The sequence below is a fragment of the Protopterus annectens genome, chromosome 5.part0, assembly GCF_019279795.1.
Source record: "Protopterus annectens isolate FY-2018-M chromosome 5.part0, PAN1.0, whole genome shotgun sequence".
NCBI lineage: Eukaryota > Metazoa > Chordata > Ceratodontiformes > Protopteridae > Protopterus > Protopterus annectens.
In genome coordinates this window covers 17,945,423-17,967,795 of record NC_056735.1, presented here as the reverse complement: position 1 = coordinate 17,967,795, position 22,373 = coordinate 17,945,423, and the positions used below count along the sequence as shown (strand labels likewise).

The 22,373-nt window shown below is 42.3% G+C and overlaps 1 protein-coding gene across 3 annotated transcripts in view; it reads left to right on the top strand.

Moving 5' to 3' along the window:
• The window catches only part of SLC9A7 (solute carrier family 9 member A7), a 3,436,621-nt gene that overhangs the window by 303,434 nt on the left and 3,110,814 nt on the right, over positions 1–22,373 (top strand). For all 3 annotated transcript variants that reach the window (XM_044072073.1, XM_044072072.1, XM_044072071.1), the window contains exon 3: positions 2,509–2,586. In XM_044072073.1, the coding sequence (XP_043928008.1) occupies positions 2,509–2,586 (78 nt within the window). The remainder of the gene's footprint in view (positions 1–2,508; positions 2,587–22,373) is intronic.

Genomic DNA, 22,373 nt, shown 5'->3' with positions numbered 1-22,373 from the left:
TATTTCTGGTGTATTCATTTGGTTAGTCTAAGTCTTTTGCTTGCAAACAAGATCTGGGAATGTGGCCCAGAGAGCATCATGGGGTAGTTATTAGCCTCGAGCCAGTGGAAGCTCTCGGACCTTAGTATTCGGCCAAGTTGGAGCTGTGAACAGATCCAAACTCAACCAGCAAGAATGCAAGCAAGATGGACAACAAACATGGAACGTTATGGTAAGTACATAACTTCTTAATTCTAGTAATGAGATCTTAAAATAAAAAAAAAAAAAAACGTAGGTTTGCTAGAGTCCCCAGTAGAAGTAAAGCCTGACTAAGTGATTAAAAATGTATGTATGAAAACAAAAATAATACAAATTGGGGAATGAGGGATCCATGAATGGTACATCATGAAAAGAGAAGTACAGGCCTGTCAAGAAGAGTGAGAGAGATGGGTGATGAGCTGAGCATGTGGGGCAGCCATTTGTCTTGAGGAGCTTTGGATTCAAAGAGGATATTGGATTTTTTGGAGCATGAAGGAGCTTCAGGAGACATTATTAAAGCTAAAGATGGTGGTAGATTGTTCTTCCTCACCTGACCAGCCAGAGTGGTTTTGGAGAGGAAGGGAAGGCAACAGCAGGCCTATAGACATGACTGTGGGAAAAGGTAGGGAGATGAAAGGCAGCAAAAATAACGTAAAGAGGAGTGCAGTTGCTAGACTGAACAAAGGTTGGAGGGAGTTTACAGAAGACTAGGAAGAAACAAAGTTGTTGAATAGGTACTTCAGTGTCCAGAAGGGAAGGGAGTTGTCATTCTGGTAGGTATGGCAGCATGGAATGCACAGTGGAGATAAAACAGTGTGGAGAAGATGAAAGGGAACTTGCTATCTAAATGGAGGATAGAGCGCAGGGACTGGATGGAGTGCCTCCATGGGCCTTTAGGAACCTGGCTCTTAAACAGATCATTAGCCCTTTCTGAAAACCTGAAGACTGGAACAAAGCAAGCATGGTGTTCTTTATAAGGGTAGGGACAGGAAAATGTAGGGAATTGCATGTCTGCAGCCTGTTGGTCTTAACAACAGTGGCAGGGAAATCCAAGGAGTGAATTCTGAGGGAGAGACTAACATACTTTACATGAGGGCAGCCATCTTTAGGACAACAACGTTCACATTATCATTCTATTACTCTTCCTAATCTGTGAGAGAGCCTCTAAATCTTACATCATATAAAAGCCCAAGTATTCTCCCAAGACCAAATAGCAAGCACTGCTTCATACCGTCATTCTTCATTTTGCACCCCTCCCAACATAAACAATCACTCATTTACTACATCTGCCTAACAATTTGTGTACGCTAGGCATTTGTCTGGGTTACAGTGGAACTTGGTTTTGAAATACTGGAAGGAATGGTTTTCCTAGACTTCAGCAATACCTTTGACTATGTTCCCACCAGACAGCTACTAAATCTGGAGGTGTTGGAAGAAGGATTGAGATTAAAGAACTGGAGAGCATTGTGCTGAGAGGGACAGTGTCACAGGAAAGAGATTATTGGACTACTGTAAGGGTCACTCTTTGGTGCGGTACCCCTCACAGTATTTAGTTCTGACTTATTGGAAGGAATAGAGCCTCTTCACTGGTAAGACAAAATTAGGTGCATGATGGAGGGAAGAGGCTGAAAGAATTTGGAAAGGCTGATCAAGTGAGCAGAAATGTTGCAGCTGAGGATAATTGGAGGCAAATGGCAAGAGCAACAAAAAGGTTTTGAGGTGTTGCTCACCTGAACTGGACATCCAGAAGCAGACAGAGAGAAGAAAGCTAAATAGTATCATCAGGCATAGACTGCAGAATAAAAACATTAATGCTCCTCTCAATTGTGGCCTCTCCAGGTGATACTTTGTATATTTTGTGCAGTTCTGGAGACCATACAAGGAAAGGGACATCAGGTGACTTGAAAGAATCCGTAGGAAAAACAGCAAAAGGAAATGTGGGATGGTGCAGAAAGGATATGACTGTTGACTAGTGGAGCTACAGCTGATTTGCTTTATTAGAGACTAGAAGAGACAAAGGGGTGAGATGTACACATGATGATGGTAAGGAGATGGGGGGGGGGGTCCTTAAGCAATAGGTTTAGGAGTCACCATTAGCAGGCGCAAAGATAAGTACTGTCTGGATCTGTGACAGTACTTCACAAAGAGGCTGTAGAATCACAAAGGAAAATAAGATTAGGTGGCTGAAATGAAGTCCGCAGATCCACAGAGGTATTCATGAGGGCATGAGATGGGTGGAGTGGAAGAATAGGGATGGAAGGAAGGTATAAGAGTAAATGTACTTAAAGGGCAGACTTGATAAGATTGTCATCTCCTTAGGCCATCAAACAAATGTAATGTAGTATAAATGTACCTCTGACAACAGCATTTGAAAATTTGCATCCAAATGTTTTATAAGGTCTGAAAATATAACCGGTAGACATGGTTAGCCACACCATGTCTTCCTTTTAAAGGATAGTTGAGTAAACAAATCTTTTATTTTTCTTTCAGGTAACTTTTGATGCAGATGTTTTCTTCAATATTTTGTTACCGCCTATTATTTTCCATGCTGGATACTGCCTAAAGAAGGTAAGTGTTTTAGCTTGAGATCGTTTGTGAAAGTAAGTGTTGTCAATCCTTGCCATTGTCAAAAGTGCTGGCAGCTTGTTAATTTAAGGTTTGTGTGTGTATGTGTGTAGTCTAAATCTATCAAACACGTAGCCATAAAGGAATAGAAATTAGTAGCTGTAAGTGATTTTTGAACTATATGATGGTGGTGCTGCGGTAGCGTTGTCGCCTAACAGTAAGACGCTGTCCGGTTCGATTCTCAGCTAGAGCGTCTTCTGCGTGGAGACATGCGTGAATGGGCGTACCTTCGTTGAAGGTTGTGCGTCAGGGCTGGTAACTCGGCATGTGAAAATCAACTACCAATCATTAGCAGACCGGAGCTCCGCTGTGGCAAACCATAAGCGGGAAAAGCCAAAAGACACACACAATGATAGAAAAGTAAGAAATGGGACAGTGGTCATATGTTGGTTCTGAATGGAACACTATCAGAAGACATATATGGACCACACACAAAGTGCTAGAAAGAATCACATAAAAGGGTAAATGTGAAAAAAAATTAAAAACAGTTTACTAAAAAAAATGTACATCGCTTTTCTTGAATATATTTGCTTGGGAGATGAGAAAAGAAATCAAACGCTGTCATAGTAGTTACTTAGGGTGTAGGTAATGATGTGAGACTGAAAGTGAAGGCTTTGTTAATGGCTGTAATAAAGAATTATTAATGGAAGTGTATGAAATTGTTAAAGGTTGTAATAGAAAATGGATTTGTGTGTTGCACAATTAGGGGAATTAATAAATAAAGTAGGAATGTGAATGTTTAATTGTTGTATTGAAATATATAAGATTCTGAAAACTGGAAGAAAATTGCTTCTACTAACAAGTAATCTAGCTTTCACAATTGCAGATTCTGTCAGACTTGGAACACACCAGTAGGGCCAGGTGCTCAGCTTTAGGTATGAGGCACAGAGGGTGAGGAATGATTTTGACTGTCACATCATGAAATATGTGGGATTGACAGCAGAGCAAGTGACATTCCAGTGTCAAAAAGCTGTTCTGTATTGGAGTGTGGAACAGGCTTGGGATCAGACAAAACTGTGCTATTTGCAAATAGCACAGTTCATGGAATTGTCAACTTACATGCAGTTGTGCAACCATGGATTTGGTATATGTGTGTAAACTGCTCCTTCACTACAATACAGAGGGTAGTAGTCCTGCCTTGCAAAAAACATGTTTTTTGTGGTATTCATTAGTCTGGTTCTTCGTTCCAGCACTTTATTTTTTTTTTCTTTCTGTCTTGGTTGAAGCACTAGAAATTAATTTATCAGGGCTTTCACTGTAGTGTTTGCCATTCCCTATCTTTCAGTGATTTTGCACTTGAATCCTTGACTTGCATCTATTGCACAGAAGGCAAATAAAAAGTGATGTGACAGTGTAGAAATTGATCTAGGAAAGCACTGACATTATGAGGGAACTGTACAGTGTAGGGAAATACAGATATCCCTGTACAGTGCAAGCTGCTCTGAAGCAGTTGTAGAAATAAGTCCAAATGTGTAGAACAGGAGCCTGCTGTGTCTTCCGTTGTTTTGCAGTGCATCAATTGCAGTCAGCCTTTAAGGATCAGGGCACCTCAGATTTGTAAAAGGGTGTGCAGGACATATGAGTTAGGGTGGCAAGAGGTTACACTGGTATTCACTTGCCCACTGTGTGCTGATAGCTGATGTGGACCCATTTTCTGTTGACAGTGCTTCATTACTTTCACACCTGAGCTGTGCCTTTTTGCAGAACAGTTATCTGTGCATGTCCCAGCAGCAAGCTTGTGAGCTGTATACATACCTTGCTTTATGTACTGTTTGGTTACTCTGTGGATAAGAGAATGAATGATTCTGATGAGAGCCTTATTTTTTTTTCAACATCATAATGTCTGTGTTGTGGCAAGCAACTACTTTTTATTTGATCATCTGTCCAAGCCGTGTTATGTGAAAGTCTAAACAATGTAGATACAACGTTCAGCAATGTTTTTTCATGATTATCATCCATGATCCTTTCTGCAGTAGTGCAGCACAAAGGGTAATGCTGCCTCTCCTTTTCTTGTCCCTTTGTCATGTAATCACTGTGTTAATTGACTGGGGGGATGCATAGAAAAGGAGAAGGAAAGCAAAAGTAGGAGTTCCTAATCTTCTAAGGCACCCCTTTCTTGCATTACCACCTGAGTGTTTTTACCTGTAGGCAACTCTTAGTTCTTTATAACTTCAAAGCTGCTTGTTGGATAACGAATAATGATTTGGTAATTAATAACACTATTCTGTAATATACAGTGGATATAAAAAGTGTACACACCCCTGTTAAAATGCCAGGTTTTTGTGATCTAAAAAAATGAGACTACAATAAATAAACTTTTTCCACCTTTAATGTGACCTATAATCTGTACAGTTCAATTGAAAAACAAATCTGTTAGGGGAAAAATATAAAAAACATACAATATGCTGGTTGCATAAGTGTGCACACCCTTAAACTAATACTTTGTATTGTGATCACACCCTTAAGCTAAAACTTGGTTGAAGCGCTTTTTGATTTAATTACAGCATTCAGTCTTCTTAGGTACACACCTGTCATCAATTAAGGAGACTCTGATTAAACCCAAATAAAGTTTAGCTGTCCTAGTAAGATTTTCCTGATATTTACTCACTTGCCTGCTACAGCTTACAAAGCATCAAATGGATCTCATTGTTGAAAGGTATCAGTCAGGAGAAAGGTACAAAAAATTTCCACAGCATTGGATATACATGGAACACAGTAAAGACAGTCATCAAAAAGTGGAGAAAGTATGGGACAACAGTGACATTGCAAAGAACTGGATGTTCCTCCGAAATTGATGAAAAGACAAGAAGAAAACTGGTCAGGGAGGCAGCCAAGAGACCTACAGCAACACTGAAGGAGCTGCAGGAATTTCTTGTAAGTACTGGTTGTGTACTACATGTGACAACAATCTCCTGTATTCTCCATACGTCTGAACTATGGGGTAGGGTTGCAAGACAGAAGCCTTTTCTTACACAGAAAAACATCCAGCTCCAGCTAAAATTTGCTAAATAATGCATCATGTCTCCCAAAAACATGTGGGAAAATGTGTTATGGTCTAATGAGACCAAGGCTGAACTTTTTGGCCACAATTCCAAAAGATATGTTTGGCACAAAAAGAATACTTCGCATCACCAGAAGAACACCATCCCCATGGTGAAGCATGATGCTGTCAGTATCATGCTTTGGGGTTGCTTTTCTTCATCTGGGACTGGGGCTTTAGTCAAGGTGGAGGGAATTACGAACAGTTCCAAATACCAGTCACTTCTGTCTCAAAACCTTCAGGCGTCTGCTAGAAAGCTGACTATGAATAGAAATTTCACCTTTCAACACGACAGTGACCCCACATCCAAATCAACAAAAGAATGGCTTCACCAGAAGAAAATTAAAGTTTTGGAATTGCCCAGCCGGAGCCCAGATCTAAATCCAATACAAAATCTGTGGGGTGACCTGAAGAGGGCTGTGCACAACAGATGCCCTCGCAATCTGACAGATTTGGAGTGCTTTTGCAAGGACGAGTGGGCAAATATTGCCAAGTCAAGATGTGCCATGCTGATAGACTCCTACCCAAGAAGCCTGAATGCTGTAAATAAATCAAAAGGTGCTTCAACAAAGTATTAGTTTAAGGGTGTGCACACACAACAAAGTATTAGTTTAAGGGTGTGCACACTTATGCAACCAGTGTATTGTACGTTTTTTTATTTTTTTATATTTTTCCCCTAACAGATTTTTGTTTTTCAATTGAATTGTACAGGTTATATGTCACATTTAAGCTGGGAAAAGTTTTGAAATGATTTATTGTGGTCTCATTTTTTTATATCACAAAAACCTGGAATTTTAACAGGGGTGTGTAAACCTTTTATTTCCACTTATGTATTACATATACATTTTCTTAAATTCAGGGAGAATTTGTCTTACAATTATATTTTTCCTTTTTATTATAAAATTGTTCGAGATTCCTATTGTCGCACTACGCAACAGTTTTTCATAGCCCGGTAATGCATTCCAAAAAATATACTTTTGAGTATTTATTTATTATTTGTTAATCAGGTCAATGGACTGGTCCGTTGACATTTTTCAGCCATAGCCCGGGCTCCATAGAACAAAGTATGCAGTTATATTTTATTTATTTATTTATTGCAGTTGGTTTACCAGGATAGTCCATTGGGCCAATAAATAACCCATTTTCAATGGAGTCCTGGGGAGAAAAGCTCCAAAAAAGAACAAAAAACAAACAAAATATACATTCAACATTTGGCAGTGACAATCTAGGTACAGAGAGTTATTAATACAATGTAGGCAGAATAAAAGTAAAACTAATCAGATATAGAAAAGCTATATAACAGTTAATACAATGAGAGAACACATGGTAATAATAGAAAAAGAATGAAACATTAATACAGATTAGAGAACAAACATAGTAGCAAAATAAAGTAGGATATGATATAGAAGGAGTTTAAGTAGAGTTAGTTATGTGGGGTGGGAGCAAGAGCATTCCCACTGTGATGCTAGGTGTAGGAAAAGAGAATTTTTGAAGGTAGAGTGGTTAGAGGTGGTGCGGATGTTTGGTGGAAGGGAGTTCCAAAGGCGAGTGAGGCTGAAGGAAAGAAGGTTTTTGCCTGGGGGATGAGTAGGTTTATGCACTTCTAGCAGATTTTGATTATTGGACCTTAGAACTCTGTTAGGTAGGTGCATTTTAAAAGCAGAGGAAAGGGAGGGACAGAGGGAGGGGTTTAGAATAAGCTTATGGGCTAGAGTTAGTTGAGTGTAAGATAGTTGATTAGGAAGTTCTAGCCATTTTAGTTTATGGAGGGAGAGACAGTGATGAGCGGAAGACCTATGGCTGGTGGCAAATTTTGCAATTTTGTTATAGCAGGAGGTAAGCTGTTTTTTTAACAAAGACTGAATATTAGTTAGTAGAGGGGCACCATAGAGAAGGGAGGGGATAAGGAAGGAAGTAGAGAGAGTGATTTTGGTGGTGGATGTGATGTAGGCATTCTGTCTATAAAGCATGCCAAGTTTCTGATGTGTTTTTTTGATGTTTGTTTGCAGGTGGGAGTTAAATTTAAGTTGGTTGTCGATTTGGACCCCAAGTAGTTTGGTCTCTGACACTATTTCGAGAGGTGAGTTGTTTTGGCTAGTAATTAAGAATGTATTCATGTCGGGAGGAGTGACTTTGGAAGGAGTGAATAACAATAGTTTGGTCTTGGTAGCATTAAGAGCTAGATGATTGCTTAGCATCCATTGCTCTGTGGAAGAGAAGGCATCTTGAGTAAGTTTTTGTAGTGTAGTGATGGAAGAGGCAGAGCAGATGATAGTTGAATCATCTGCATATTGGATGATGCTAGAGAAAGGGATTGACTTGTGGAAGTCGTTAATAAAGATGTTGAAGAGAATAGGACCCAGTATGGAGCCTTGAGGGACTCCTGTAGGGGTACTAAGGAAAGAGGAAGTGGCTTTTTTCCATTTTACAGCTTGATGTCTGTTAGATAGATAACTAGAGAACCAGTTCAAAGAGGAGGAGGATAGGTAGAGTTGGGAGAGTTTAGTTAAGAGCAGGCTATGTGAGATGGTATCGAAGGCTTTGGAAAGGTCAAGGAGTAAAGTGGAAACAATTTGTCCTGAGTCACGGGCTTTGTTTACAATTTCAAGGAAGGAGAGGAGGGCAGTCATAGTGCTATGATTGGGTCTGAAACCGTGCTGTGTGGGAGTTATAAGATTGTTGTCTATGAGATGGGGTAGGAGTTGAAGTTGCACACATTTTCAAGGATTTTTGAAATGGGGATAGGATGGCTATGGGACGGAAATTAGTAATGTTATTATTGTTACCACCTTTGTGTAGTGGTATAATAAAGGCTTGTTTCCAAATTTGGGGAACTGTGCATTCTTGTAGGGAGCGGTTAATTAAGATGCTAATGGGGTAGGCAAGTGTTTCAGCAGCTATACTGAGAAAGTAGGAAGGGATATTGTCAGGAGCATTGGTACATGGTTTCAATCTCTGAAGGAGTTTCCTAATAGTAGATGTAGGTATGGGGTTTAGAGAGAAGTGAGTGCAGTCAGGGGGGGGGAATTGGATGGTGGTGATGAGGATAGAATATGTGTAGAAGAGGGGGTAGTGGAGTTAGTGGGTGGGGAGTAGGGTGAAGAAGTAGAGACAGTGGGGGTGGGTGAGGGGGTATTGGATGATAGGGAGGAGTTGGAGAACGAGGAGGTCAGTTTGGAAATAGAGTCAATAAAGAAAGAATTAAATTGGGAGGCTAAATCGAGTTCTGTAGAATTTGGGTCTGGAGTAGGAGTATCTGGTTTGCTGGGGTGGAGGAGAGTAGAGACCCCTTTCCAGAATTTTTGAGGGTTGTTTTTGTTATGGTTTTGGAGTGTAGAGAAATAGTTTTTACGATCATAAGTAATGAGTTTTTTTACCTTATTTCGGAGCATTTTATATTCGTTAAGGAGTGGAGTTGTCTTATGTTTGTGGTAGTGTGCCCAGACTTTGTCTCTCTGTCTCATGGTAGTGAGAGTAGTTTTGGAGAGCCATGGGGCTGATTTAGTTTTTATTCTCTTTGTCCGTAAGGGAGCTTGGGAGTCTAGTAATTTCAAGAATGTTGAATTGAAGTATGAGACTGCATTGTCTAGAGGTAGTGTTTTTAAACAATTCCAGTTAATTGCTTGTAGTGAGTTAGAAAAGGTTGTTGAGTTGAAGTTTTTTTGGCCACGGATAGTAATATAGTTATGGGTTCGTTGAAGGATAGTGGGAAGCCGGTGGGTAAAGGTGGGTATGTGGTCACCAAGTGGGTCGGGAAGAGTGCCACTGTTGGTGAAATAGTGAGGATGGGAGACTAGAATCCAGTCCAATATACTCCCATTGGAGGGGGTTTTGGCTGGGTGAGTTACCAAAGAGATGAGTTGTGAGAAATTGTAGAGGTTGATGTTAATGGGGTTTGAAGGAGACTGGATATGGGCCCAGTTAATGTTTACATCTCCTAGGATTATGGTTTCATTATTAATGTTACTGGATAGCCAGGAGAGGATAAGTTCGAGAGTGGAGATATTATCTCCTGGGGGGATATAAAGGGAAGCTATGCATATGTATTTGTGATCATTGATTTGTAGTAGGGTAAGGAGAAGTTCGGCGTTGTTAAAGTGTGGGATAGGTTTGTTGTAGGGAGAGACTACTAGGGAGGAAGAATATAGAAGGGCTACTCCTCCACCTTTTTTGTGTGCTCTGTCTTTTCTTATTATGGAGTAGTTTGGAGGGACTATTTCAGAATCTTTAATGTATGGTTTTAGCCAGGTTTCAGAAATAGTGAGGATGTCAGGTTTATTGTGTGCGAGCCAAGCATGAAGGTTTGGGACTTTGTTTACTACACTTTGGGAGTTTAAGGAAGTGAATAATAGAGATTTATTTATGGTGGATGTAGTGGTGGGGCCTGGATTAGGATGGATGTCTCCAGATATGAGAGTGCTAATCAGATGTAGTATGGAATAGTTTAGGTGAGTAGTTAGCAAGGTGATGAAATTGGGTTCTTTTGTGAATTGGAGGGTCTTGCTAGTAGTTATGGTGATAGAGTTAGTGTGGTAGTAGATAAGTTTGTGTCGAAAAGAAGGAGGTTATCTGTGGGGTATAAATGGGGGGAGATAAGAGGGTATGAGTGTGAAAAAGGTGAGTTGTGAGAATTGGTTATATGAAAGTGCTGGAAGTGGATGGAAATTGTGGGTTGGGAAAGATGGTAGGAAGAGGATAAGGTAAGGAATAGTAATAGTGAAAGGAAGAGGAAGGAGTGTATAGAGAGCATGATGGGAAAGAGTTTAATAGAGTAGTAGTATTAAACTAGAGAAGTAAGGTATATAGGAGAAAGTATGTATGTAGGAACTAGATGTTATCTAGGTAGTAGGGTATGGGGAGTTGTGTTAGATTGGAGGGGGTGTGGTTTGGGTGTGGGAAAATAATGGGACTGGTTTTGTAGGATAATGATGGGGAGTTGACTGTAAGTAGGTTTTGGCGGGAAAAAAAGGGGATGTGTTTTGGAAGAGGGATACTGATTGGAGTAGTGTGGGAGTGGGTGTGGTATTAGGAGGAATAAATGTAGATGTAGTGGGGGCGGGTGGGAATTGGGGGCAGGGTAGGGGAGCGGAGTGAGCCCGCAGGGCGAACGGAGCGGGTATGCCCAGAGAGCAGAAATGGTACGAGAAACTATCAGTAGAGCAGTGTGTATGAAGTGTAAGTAATAGAAGGGTAGGTGGAGGTGGCCTAGCTAAGTTGGTAGAGTGGCCTAAGGTATTAGGTGAAAAGAGAGGGACAGAGATGTGTGTGCTGTGAAGCAGAAGGAGACAGTCTTTAAAATAAGTTTGTTAGCTTTGATTTAAATGTAGTTTTAAATTTCTGAATCAATGGAGAGCTTTAAGAAGAATTCAGTCTCAATTCAAGGAAAAGGGGGGGGCCCTGGAGTGGACTATGCACAATGCAAAGGCTCACCAGGGCATACTAGGCTGATAAGATAGGTGGAAGGGGAGGGCAGCAGAACAGAGAGCTGAGTAAGGTATGGAGGACAGGGGAAAAGAGATGAGGGGTTAGGCTGCTGGCAATCCTATATAAAAAGAAAAGACTTGAGCAGTAAGTTCATAGGCAGCTGCTAGACTAACGGTTCAAGAACCTTTTTTAAGCCTAGCCAGGCTTACTCAAACTTGCAAAAGTATGGTTGTCAATACCCAAATGAATGTTATGGTTACAGTATAGGCTTGTTCACATCAGGTGTTCAGAGGCTGCCCAATCCATTGTGTGTGTAAGTGCCAAACAGAGGTACATTTATGATTTCTCATCCATTGGTCCAGGTTACATTTCAATCTGATCAGAGATGAGCTTTGCATCACATGAATGGAAAGTGAGTTCCAGAGAAAGGCTAGTCATTGAGACACATACCTGTCCTCTCAACATATCCCGTTAATGTTGCAGATGAGGTTTAGGTCCTTAGAAAGTACATTTCTGATGCTGTTTGTTTTGTGGTTGTGCAACAAATCTGTTAATGTGAGCTCAGAGGATGCCTTGTAGGTTAGGCATGGATTGCCAGACACAGCAGTCTGTAAGGGACCAGTTATAGGTATAGGGCTTTGAGACAGTCTGTACAGGACTTGTTTACTCCCTTTTTTTGTGAGGAATCTCTGTGGTCTTGTGAGCAATTTCAGGTGCCTGATCAGATACATGCTAAAGGGTGTGGTTCATTCGATGACTGATTTGATGAGAGCCAAGTACAATGAAATACTGGCCTCCTTGAACCTGGATGCCATGCCCTTACTTACAAGTTGTGCAACGTAAAATAATTTTCTCAATGCAGTAGACGTGGTGGTCAAAGATCAAGTTACTGTCAACATATTTTCCCAGATGACAGCCGAGTCTGATTTTAAGTGTGTATTATCAATGTGGTAATTTCAAGAGGTGGCTCTCTTTCCAAATGGTACCGTTGTGTATTTTTTCTCATTGAGTTTTAATCCATAGTTCTGTCAACAGCTGTTTGTCTGTCTGTCTAACAGGATTCAATGACCAGAGGCCCCTGATGTTTGCCTTTTCTTTCGTACTTTTATTAAATTATCACTTAGACATAGGCAAACATGCATTAACAGAAAAGAAAACAAAACATATTAACATTTTTTTTAACATTTACATACATTATACATCACATCTTTTCTTTGTAATTATCACTGGCCCAACATTACATATATTGCTGGATTCCTGCCTTCCCTTAATCCGCACTCCTCCTCCCCTGATAATTCTGCTGTATTAGTCCCACAATTTATATTTATTTTTAAGTGATTTGCTCCTTCCCTTTTCTAAAGACCCATCTTCCAGTTGATTTATCCATTTCATAATATTCAGTACTTCAAACACAGTTTCTTTAGACTTTGTTTTCATTTTCTAGCAATTGCTTTTCTGTCCAGCCAACATAATTAAACTTAATAAGGCCTTACTATGTGTAGGCAAGTTAGATACTGTGTCCCAACTCAAGAAAAAAAAATCATATCCTTAGTTGCAGCCATTTGCTCTTCCGGTATTTGACAGAGTACGCTGTAGGGAATTTTAAAATCTGCCATGTCGTTATACTCACTGAACATGTTCCCAGTTACCTATTTCTTCCCCATCATACCTTTGACATGTGCTATCTACCGGAGGAAAAATTATTTGAAGTCTGTTTGGGGTATAAAAATACCCATGCAAGTACTTCCAAGCAAAGATCCTAAACCTTCTGGGCTTTCTTGCCTACTCGGAAGCAGTATATTGCGTCCTTCCATTGTTCTCTTGTAAATTGCTTTTCAGTCCCTTTTAACCTCCTCTAATTGATTCTTACAGTTATCACACAATATTTTCTGTGTGTGTTAATTGTCCTTTTTTAACAGTGGCTTCTGTTCTAGATTTGACTAAAACCCCACCAGAGCAGGTCTTTGAGTTAAGATTCCCATATCCCTTTCTGTTTGCCTATACTCTGATATCAATCATCCGTAGGGAAGACTGTCTCTAGCCTGTAGTCCACATGTCGTTTTGGCCTCATCCCAGTCTATTATCTTTCCCCCCAACTCAGTTTATCTTTCCAAATACCTTGGTTTCTTTGCCAGATTTCTCCAGTAAATTCCATCCCTCTCTTGCTTGTTTTCTATACCCCTACTTGCAGTCATCCCTATTGGCAAAATCTCTTTTCTCCATTCTCATGTTGGAGTAGATCTTAGAATACGTTCTACTATGTTATAGGCAAGATACTGTGTATGATTGTTATTCTCCTTAAGGATTTGCATCGGAAATATCACACTCTTTATTTCTTCCATCATCCCTTTCCATTTTGAATTGTCTGCTTGTGTTAAGTATTTGAGCCTTAACTGTGTAGTTATGAAATATCCCTTCAAATCAGATGATTGTAAACTATCTTGACCTATTGGAAGGATCAACTTATCCCACTGAACTCTTGCCCTCTTCTTCTCCCAGATAAATTTCTTCAACTATCTATTAATTATTGTCGTTGATGAAACTATGCTTGATCTTTATATAAAATTAAAGGGACTAAAAGTATTGTCACTGATCATATCTTGCTATCCATATACAAGAGCTTTCAGTTTCTCAATTTTTATATCATCTGATCTGATGCTATTCGTGTCATTATTCATCACAGAAGGGTCTAGGATCCGACTTCAGATCCGAGCTGGCAACTTCTCAGACAGATCCAGAGCTCAAGCTCCTCCCCTTCCCATAACCCCTTGCTATCTTCTAACTCTCAGATCTCATTTGCCGCTGAATCGTTGCAGGCATGGTCCAGGCTCGAGTAGGAACTCTTAGATGAGTGCTATTTTCTTGGCTTCTTTTCTTCTCCTTTTTCCTTTTTAGGATATCATTTCTGTCTTTAACTGCCATTAGTTAAGTTTAATTCCTCTCCTCCGTGTTAGAACCTAGTTTTTGGTGTAGGTAGGCTCTCCCCTCCCCCCTTCTAGTGCTAAAAAAAACTCCTCTTCTTCCTGTTCTGCGCGTGTGTGCGTGTGCTTGCATGTGTGTGTGTATTGCAGTTGGATAGTATGGCTGAAAAGTCCTCAGGTTATAAGAGATGCTCCTCGTGTGGTCAGAAGATGCTGTGCTCCGACTCACACGGGAAGCATCTGTACTATTTAGGGTCAGCTCACCTGGAGGTTGAATGCGACATTTGTGCCGAATTCACCCCCAGATTCCTTGTTGAGCACTGCAACAAGTTATTCCTTAAAGGCTTGGCGCAGACTGGCCCACTATCCTGGGATCCCCTTCCATGTCTTCTCAGGAACCGAGTAAGAGACATCCTCCTACCCCTAGAGTGTCCTCTTCTTTGCTCCCCAAAAATCTGAGGCTCTCAGATCACAGATCTTCGGATCAGAGTCCACCCTGTTAAGCGTCCAATCCAAGATCTGCAGTTCCCAGATCTTCGGAGCAGGCTCTCAGATCCAGTGCCACATTGGATCGGAGGCCTTCAGATCCGAGTAAAGGGCAGGTCATTCCTGGATCCGACCAGTTTGTCAGATCCATCTGGTTTGGCTCCTAAATCTTCAGAGCCTGTAAATTTCTCTGATCCGAGAGTTGCATTGGATCCTATTGCCATAGATGGTTCTCGTTACGATCCTCCAGGAGGTCAGATCTGAGATGTCAGAGCCAATCTCCTTCTCAGAGCCTTAGAAATTTGGGATCCAAGATTGGATTCCCAGCAAGACCAGGCCATTTTTCTAGCTTCATCCAGATTGTCCAGAAGTTTCCTTCCCACAGACATCGATAGGATGATGAGGAGTTTCCTGAAAGCCCAAAACGAGTTGGCCCTACTGCTGTCTCCAGCCCATGCAGCTAGAGAACCCTCCCCATCCACAGGTTCATAGGTTGGTACTAGGGTATCGGCCCTAGGGGCCTATACAAGCCTAGCCACAACAATTCCCTGGCTATTTCTTCCCACAGTATTTACTTCACTGGACCCCTGTCTAGCAGGATGCCTGACGTGATCCCTGGGGTGAATTTCCTATCTCCCATCCAATCATCAAGGTTCCTTTTGAAGAGAGCCAAAGAGGAGCTGTGCGTGACATGCATGGGCAGTCTATTCCAGAGTCTGGGGAGTCTCTGGGTCAGGAACCTCTCTCTCCAGCATGTTTTGTTCATTGTGTTGACAAGGTTTAGATCCCTGGAGCGTGTCTCTCTGAGGGATTGGGATTTCTTTAAGTGTAGCATGTCCAACAGCTCTGGGTTTGACATGGTCTTGTATGTTAAGCTGAGATCGCCACTGAGTAGACGATATGCGACAAAGTATAGGTGGAGTTTTTTTTAGATGGTCAGCATAGGGCATCTGCTTTAGGCCTGTGATTTTCCACTCTCCTCTTCCAGTCCATCATGTTTTGGAATGTCAGGACCCAGAGATTCGTAGTGAGAGGCTGACAGTGTCTGGTATCTGCCCCCTTCCCGACACCTTCAGGGTACCTGGTCGGCTCTGTTCCCCAGCCCTCAGACCAGAGTGGGTGTCGTCTCTGAGGGGGCGGTGCTGGTTTCCTAAGGTGGGTTTGGATCCAGATTTTTTGGACCACTTAATTCCCTTGTGGGTTTCAGTGCTGGACAGCTCAGGGCCAATATCGTCCGAGGACCTCAACATTGCATTGGGGTCCCTTCTCCCTTTCCAGGTGGCCCTGACTGTGGGGGAAGGGGGCTTCAGCCAGTCCACTGGCCTTCCAGGCAGTAGAGAGGTCCTTCTCCAGTTTGGTAGCTACCTCTCCTTTTCAAGGTCCACCCCAGCCTTTCTCGAGATTGGGTGCTGAGGACTCATCATCCATCCAGGGTCAACCCTCTCATGAGCACCTTCAGATGGGCACTGCGCCACTTGGGGTAACCACACTTCTGAGTCCTCCCCTGAGCTTACAGTGGAGGAGCACCCTCGGAAGAGAATTTGTAAGAGGAGACACTTGGACTCCTCCGTAGAGTGCCTCATTGAAGACATGGATTTTGAGGAGGGAGATGGATCCCACAGACTTCTGCCTGAGGAGGTTTCGTTCAGGGACATCGTGGAAGCTCTCAGAGAGGCAGATGATCTTCCCAGATCCCATCTTCAGAGGAGTCCATGTTCCTGAAGGCATTTGGGACGGGCCTATCTACTACCTGGGTTCCCCCCTGCTGGCAAACTTGTGGACCTCATTGCCAGCAGGGCCTGGAAGGAGCCGGACATGGTGTAACCTGTGTCTAAGAAAGCTGATAACTTCCTCAGTCCCCCTAAGGATGGGCCCTTTTGGAGTAAAGGGTTCCCTGTCTATGCCATCTCCGTGGCTGCTGCTACCAAGAAGGAGCTTAGCTGAGCAGAGCTCCCCCGTCCATACACAGAACAGGGAGTCCTGGGTGATTGACAATTTTTGAAAGGGTATGTTTGCCTAAGCTACCGTTGGCCTGAGAGCAACCGATTACTTGGCCCATTTTACCCAGCTTCAGAGCCTACCACTTTCCTCTGAGTATTTGCCTCCAGACAGCTTCAAACAAGTCTCTTCGAGGCTGTCAACTCTCAGTTCTTTAATGAATACCTTGGTGAGGTTGATCTCCAGTGCTGTTGAGGACACCTCTCGAGTGGCAGGCACAGGTATCGCTGCCAGGTGGCATGCCTGGCTTCATCTTTGCGGGTTTGCGGAACCCTTTAAGGAGTCCTTCACTGATGCCCCTTTTGATGGTTCCACTTTGTTTGGACCATCTGTTAGAGACCCTAACCCACAGTGAGCAGGAAGGCAAGACTCTCTCCACAGTACAGATCAAGTTTTCTACTCCCCAAAGGTACTTTTCCAAGACCCAGATGGGAAGTAAAAAGGTTTGGTTCGGAGGATTCAGTTTTCCTTTCAGGATGCTTCCCTGGAATCCTCTTTCACAGGCTGGGGAAGAGGATTTAACCGTAGACACCACCCTAGGGCAGAGGGGGTCCGCAAAATCAGGGCTCCCAAGAACTCTCTTCGGAGAAGCCCTTCCAGTCCTCCTGATATGCTGCCCGACTGTCCTGCCCTGGAGGCAGTCGGGAGTCATCTCTCCCTTCACTCACTAGCCTGGACAAGTCTTACTTCTGATCAGTGGACACTAAAAATAATTTCCAGGGGTTACGCAATTCCCTTCTCCCAGCCCCCTCCAATCGGAGATTTCTCCCAGATGTACCAGCCTGCCAAAGGGAGTTGGCCTATCTTGAGGTGCAAGACCTCTTTCAAAAAAGAGCCATTCAAGAGGTTCCGACAGGACATTGAGGGTGTGGAACTTGCTCTCACTTCTTTTTGGTGCCAGAAGACTGGGGATCTGCGTCCGATTCTGGACCTCAGCGAGTTAAACCTTTTTGTCAAGAAGTCCAAGTTCCAGATTATCACTGTACAGTCCATTCTGCCTCTCTTGCGCAAGGACGATTGGATGTGCTCAGTGGATTTCAAGGATGCATACTGTCGCAGAAAGATCGACAGAAGCTCCAGGAGACATTTACACTTTTGGCTAGGGGCCAGTCATCATCAGTTTAGAGCCCTGCTCTTTGGAATCACCACAGGGCCCCCCCGGGTGTTTACCAAATGCATGGCAGTGGTGGCAGTTCATCTCAGGCTGCAGGGTTTCCAGGTATTTCCATACTTGGACGATTGGCTTCTCAAGGCTCCCACAAGGCATCTACTAACACTGGCAACCAGGAATGTCCTCAGGCCTTTCCAGCATCTAGGTATTGCAGTGAACCTGCCCAAGTCAAATCCAATTTCAGGCCAAAACCTGGAGTTCATTGGAGTCCTGCTGAACACGGTATCATAGACAGCAGCACTGCCTGCTCGCAGGGTCCATTTTATTCAAGATCAAGTTTCTCTTCTGTTGAATCTATCATGTCCTCCTGTTCATTTGATTCTCAGTGCGCTAGGCTCTATGGCAGCTGCCATTCAGTTGGTGCCACTCGTCAGGTATCATATGAGAGTTCTGCAATGGATCCTGGCAGTCCAGTGGTACATTCTGTCTCAGCTCTTGTCCATGACAATAAAACTGATGCAGGTATGCAGGAATCATCTTGTTTGGTGGCTTCACTCTCAGGACTTTTTTCTGGGCAGGTCCTTTTGTCTTCCCCCACCTAAGGCCACAGTGACCACGGACGCCTACCTGTTTGGGTGCGGTGGGCATTTCCAGGGAAGGATGATTCATCATGTGGTCACCTATAGAGACCAAATTGCAAATAAACATCATGAAGATGAGAGCAGTCCTTTTAACTTTGCAAGCTTTTCAGGACTGCCTCCCTCTGGGGGCCATTGCAATCCAGACAGACAACATGGCTGTAGTCTGGTACCTCAACAAGCAAATTGGAACACATTCTTATCCTCTGTGTAGAGAGGCCATGAGAGTATGGGAGTGGGAGATGTCTTCCAGGTGCTTTCATCTTGCAACTCGTATACCCGGGAGTTGCATCTTGCTGTCCGACAAACTCAGCGGGTCTATCTTGAGTCCTCACGAGTGGTCCTTGAATCCATCAGTTCAAGGCAGGTCTTCAACCATTGGGGTCAACCATGCTGTGACCTTTTTGCTTCCCCAAGCAACCACAAATGCAGCAGTTAATTTGTCCTGCTTCCCCCAGTGAGGGAGTCACCCAAGGATGCTCTTGTTCATGACTGACACCTGGGTCTTTGCTATGCTTACCCTCCTATTTCCCTTGTACCCAAAGTCTTACAGAAAGCTCATCGCCTGAAGGGTTCTCTCATCCACAGTGCCCCTTTCTGGCCTCCTCAGGCATGGTTCTTCCTATGGTCTTATCTGAAGTATTCACCTTGGATACTAGATCACATTCCGGATCTCCTCTCCCATCCCTGGGGGCTTCCACTTCCCAATCTCTTGTCCCTTTGTCTAACCGCATAGTTTCTTCAGTTCCAGTAATCCTTTCCCAGTCCAGGCTTCCTTCCCCAGTAAGGAGCATTATTTTTGCTTCTCAAAAGCCATCTACAAAGAAGGTGTATTCCAGTAAATGGAAAAGGTTTTCCATTTGGGCCAGACAATGGAGATCCCTTTTCAGCCCCTATCCCTGATATTTTGCTCTTCTTATCTTCCCTTTTTTGGGATGGGGCAATTTTTTTACCATTAAGCCGTAGTTGGCTGCCATCTCCAATTCCCATGTCAATGTTGAGCCTACCTTTTCTTCCAAATTTTGCAAAGCCTTTCTGAAAGGAGTTTTTCTTCTTGGACCTCCTATTAAAGTTCCATCACCACCATGGGATTTGACTTTGGTGCTGCAGTCTCTGATGCAAAAACCTTTTGAACCCACTAATTCATGTGATGTTAAATTCCTGTCCTGGAATACAGCCTTTTTAGCAACCATTACTTCTGCTAAGAGGGTCTCGAACTACAGGCTCTGTGCATTAAGCCCCCATTCATGATCTTTCACAAGAACAAGGGTGTCTCTTGGAACAAATCCTTCCTTTCTCCCCAAAGTGACATCTGAAGCAAATCTCAGTCGATTCAGCTATCCGGCTTCTTTCCTTTTTATTCTAATAAAGGAGAATATATTTCGCATTTCTCAGACGTCCACAGACAATTGCTTTTTTATTTAAAAAGGACTGAAGTTTAGAAAGTTGGACCAACTCTCTGTGGCTGTCTCCCAGAACAGAAAGGGACAGGAAATTTCCAAAGTGACTATCTCCAGGTGGATTGCTAGTTGTATTTCCTTCATGTGTGCTAGTCAGCGTTTAGAATGGTCCAGACCAGTTAAGGCCCACTCCACTAAGTCTGTTGCTACCTCATTGGCCGCCTTGGCTAGATTTTCCATTGATGAGATTTGTGCTGCTGCAGCTTGGTCTAATCCACACACTCATTGCGCACTACAAATTGGACTTGGTATCTATGAGCTGGTCTTTTTATGGTTCCTCCATGCTCTAGCATATCCTTCCTTGAGGCTACCCCAGGTTCCTAGTAGCTGGGGACTCTGACTCATCTGTGATGAATAATGAAAAAGATAGCATCGGATAGTTATGTACTTACCATAACTTGGCATTTGTGCTATCTAGTGTCATTATTCATCACATTCCCACCCTCCTTCCCCCTTCCTTCTGGGGGCCTCTGGTGAGGCTGAAGTGGCTTGCATCTGGTGGGAAGTTTTTGTCTACCATTGCAGATGTTTGTTTCTGCATTTCAGCTAATTTATCAAACTCTATCTGAGGGTTAGAAGGTAGCAAGGGGTTATGGGAAGGGGGGAAGCTTGAACTCTGGATCTGTCTGAGAAGTTGACAGGTTGGATCTGAGGTCGGAGCCTAGACCCATCTGTAATGAATAATGACACCGGGTGTCACAGATGCCAAGTTATGGTAACTACATAACTTTTTTTTTAATCTCTTCCAGCATATTCTTAGCTGCCATAACAGAAGCCTTTTTAATCCCTACTTAGTATTTCATCTGATACTATCCTCATAAATATGGGTATTACTGATCCAATTCGTGTGAGGGTATGTAACTTACAGCTATAGCCTTTGTTTTATCTTCATTAATTTTATATCCTGAAAAGACTTAAAACTGCCTCCAACTTTCCTCAACACTGAAATGCCTTTTTCTGGATTTGTCAGGTACAAAATAATGTCTGCAAATAAAGCCAACTTTTCTTGATTACCATACCAGTTATAACTTTGCATTTCTGAATGCCTTATTTTCTTTGCTTATGGTTCTAAATATAAAGCAAATAACAAATAGGAAGGAGGATGCCCCTGCTTAGTTCCACTGTTCATACAGAGCTTATCAGAGGGGAACCCACACACGTAAATTCTTACCTCCGATCCTTCATGTATCCCCCTAATTAACATTATTGTATCAGGGAATACAAATGCTTCCATTTCCCTACTCCTAAAATCCCAGCTTACTCTGTTAAATACTTTCTCTGTATCAAGACTCGCAAACAACAGCAGTGTTTGCTTAAATTCTGCTTCCTTCTGGATAACTATTGTTCCGTTAATGTTGTCAAGTATTTACTTCCTCTCCACTAAACCACATTGATCCATATCTGTCAGTTTTGGTAACACCTTTGCAATTCTTTTATGCAAGAGAGATATAAACAGTTTATAATCGTACTTTAAAATTGAAATGGGCCTGTATGAAGTTGGGCTTGATGGGTTTTTGTTGTCCTTAATTAATACAGCCACCACAGCTTTCTTCCAAAATGTTGGTACTTACCCTGCTTTTCAAATACTGTTAAACAAAATCTTCCAAAAGTTTATCCCTTTTTTCCCCTCCTAACTTTCAAACTTCCACAGGAATACTATTTGTTCCTGGAGACTTTCTTGATTAATTATACATGACTGTTTTTATCTAATCCCCACCTGTTTTAACTGTTAGTTGTTGAGCCTCATCTAACTAAACTTGCCATAATTAAGTCTTCCATAGATATTTCTGTGTGTGCTGTTTTTTGATTTCCACATGTTAGTGCTTAATACAAATTTTCATAAAATTTCCAAAAAAATCTCTAAAACCTGTGCAGGATCTCTGGTTAAATTTCTTGTTAAAGGCACCCTAAGTTTGGCAACAGACATTTCTACTTTGTTTCCCCAAGTCATTGTGCCAAAATATTTTGTACTATGGAGTTATTGCAAGTAAATAGTTGTGTAACAGTAATCTTTCTAAACTCATGCATATATTATCCAAATACCCATATTTTCTCTTCAGCACTCTGCATTTGTGCTTGTTATTGCTGTGTGAGGTTCCCATTATTCTGCAATACTATACCCATTGTCAGACCCTCTAAATAATTCCCATTACTGCTTAACTATGTTTCTTTCTATTTCTGTCCTGTATTTAATCTTCATTTTATCCCACTCGCTAGCTATAACTTCTGAAGATTTGGAAGAATGGAAGGTGCCTGAAGCTTTGGAAGCTGGCCGGCTGTTGTACGGTATACAGGATATAACCTATATAGCTTGGGCTGCTGCAGCAGTGTTCATTCGAACATCTACTGTTATGGTAAGTTTATTTACAGAAATGTACTTTGCACAGTTGCAAACAAATTGAACAAAAATAAAGTGAGGGCAATGCTTTTTAGTGGGATAAAGATTCCACTGTACACAGTGTGGGGAGCTTTGTCCCTTACTCCATTATTACCACATTGAGCTTGCTGCACCTTTGAGAGAGAGATTTGTGAAGCAAAAAAACTTTTAGTTATGTACTTACCATAACTTCAGATGTTTGGGATCCATCTCGCCTACATTCTGACTGATGGGTTCGGAGCCGATCCCTCGGCTCGCAGCTGACGAGCTTATGC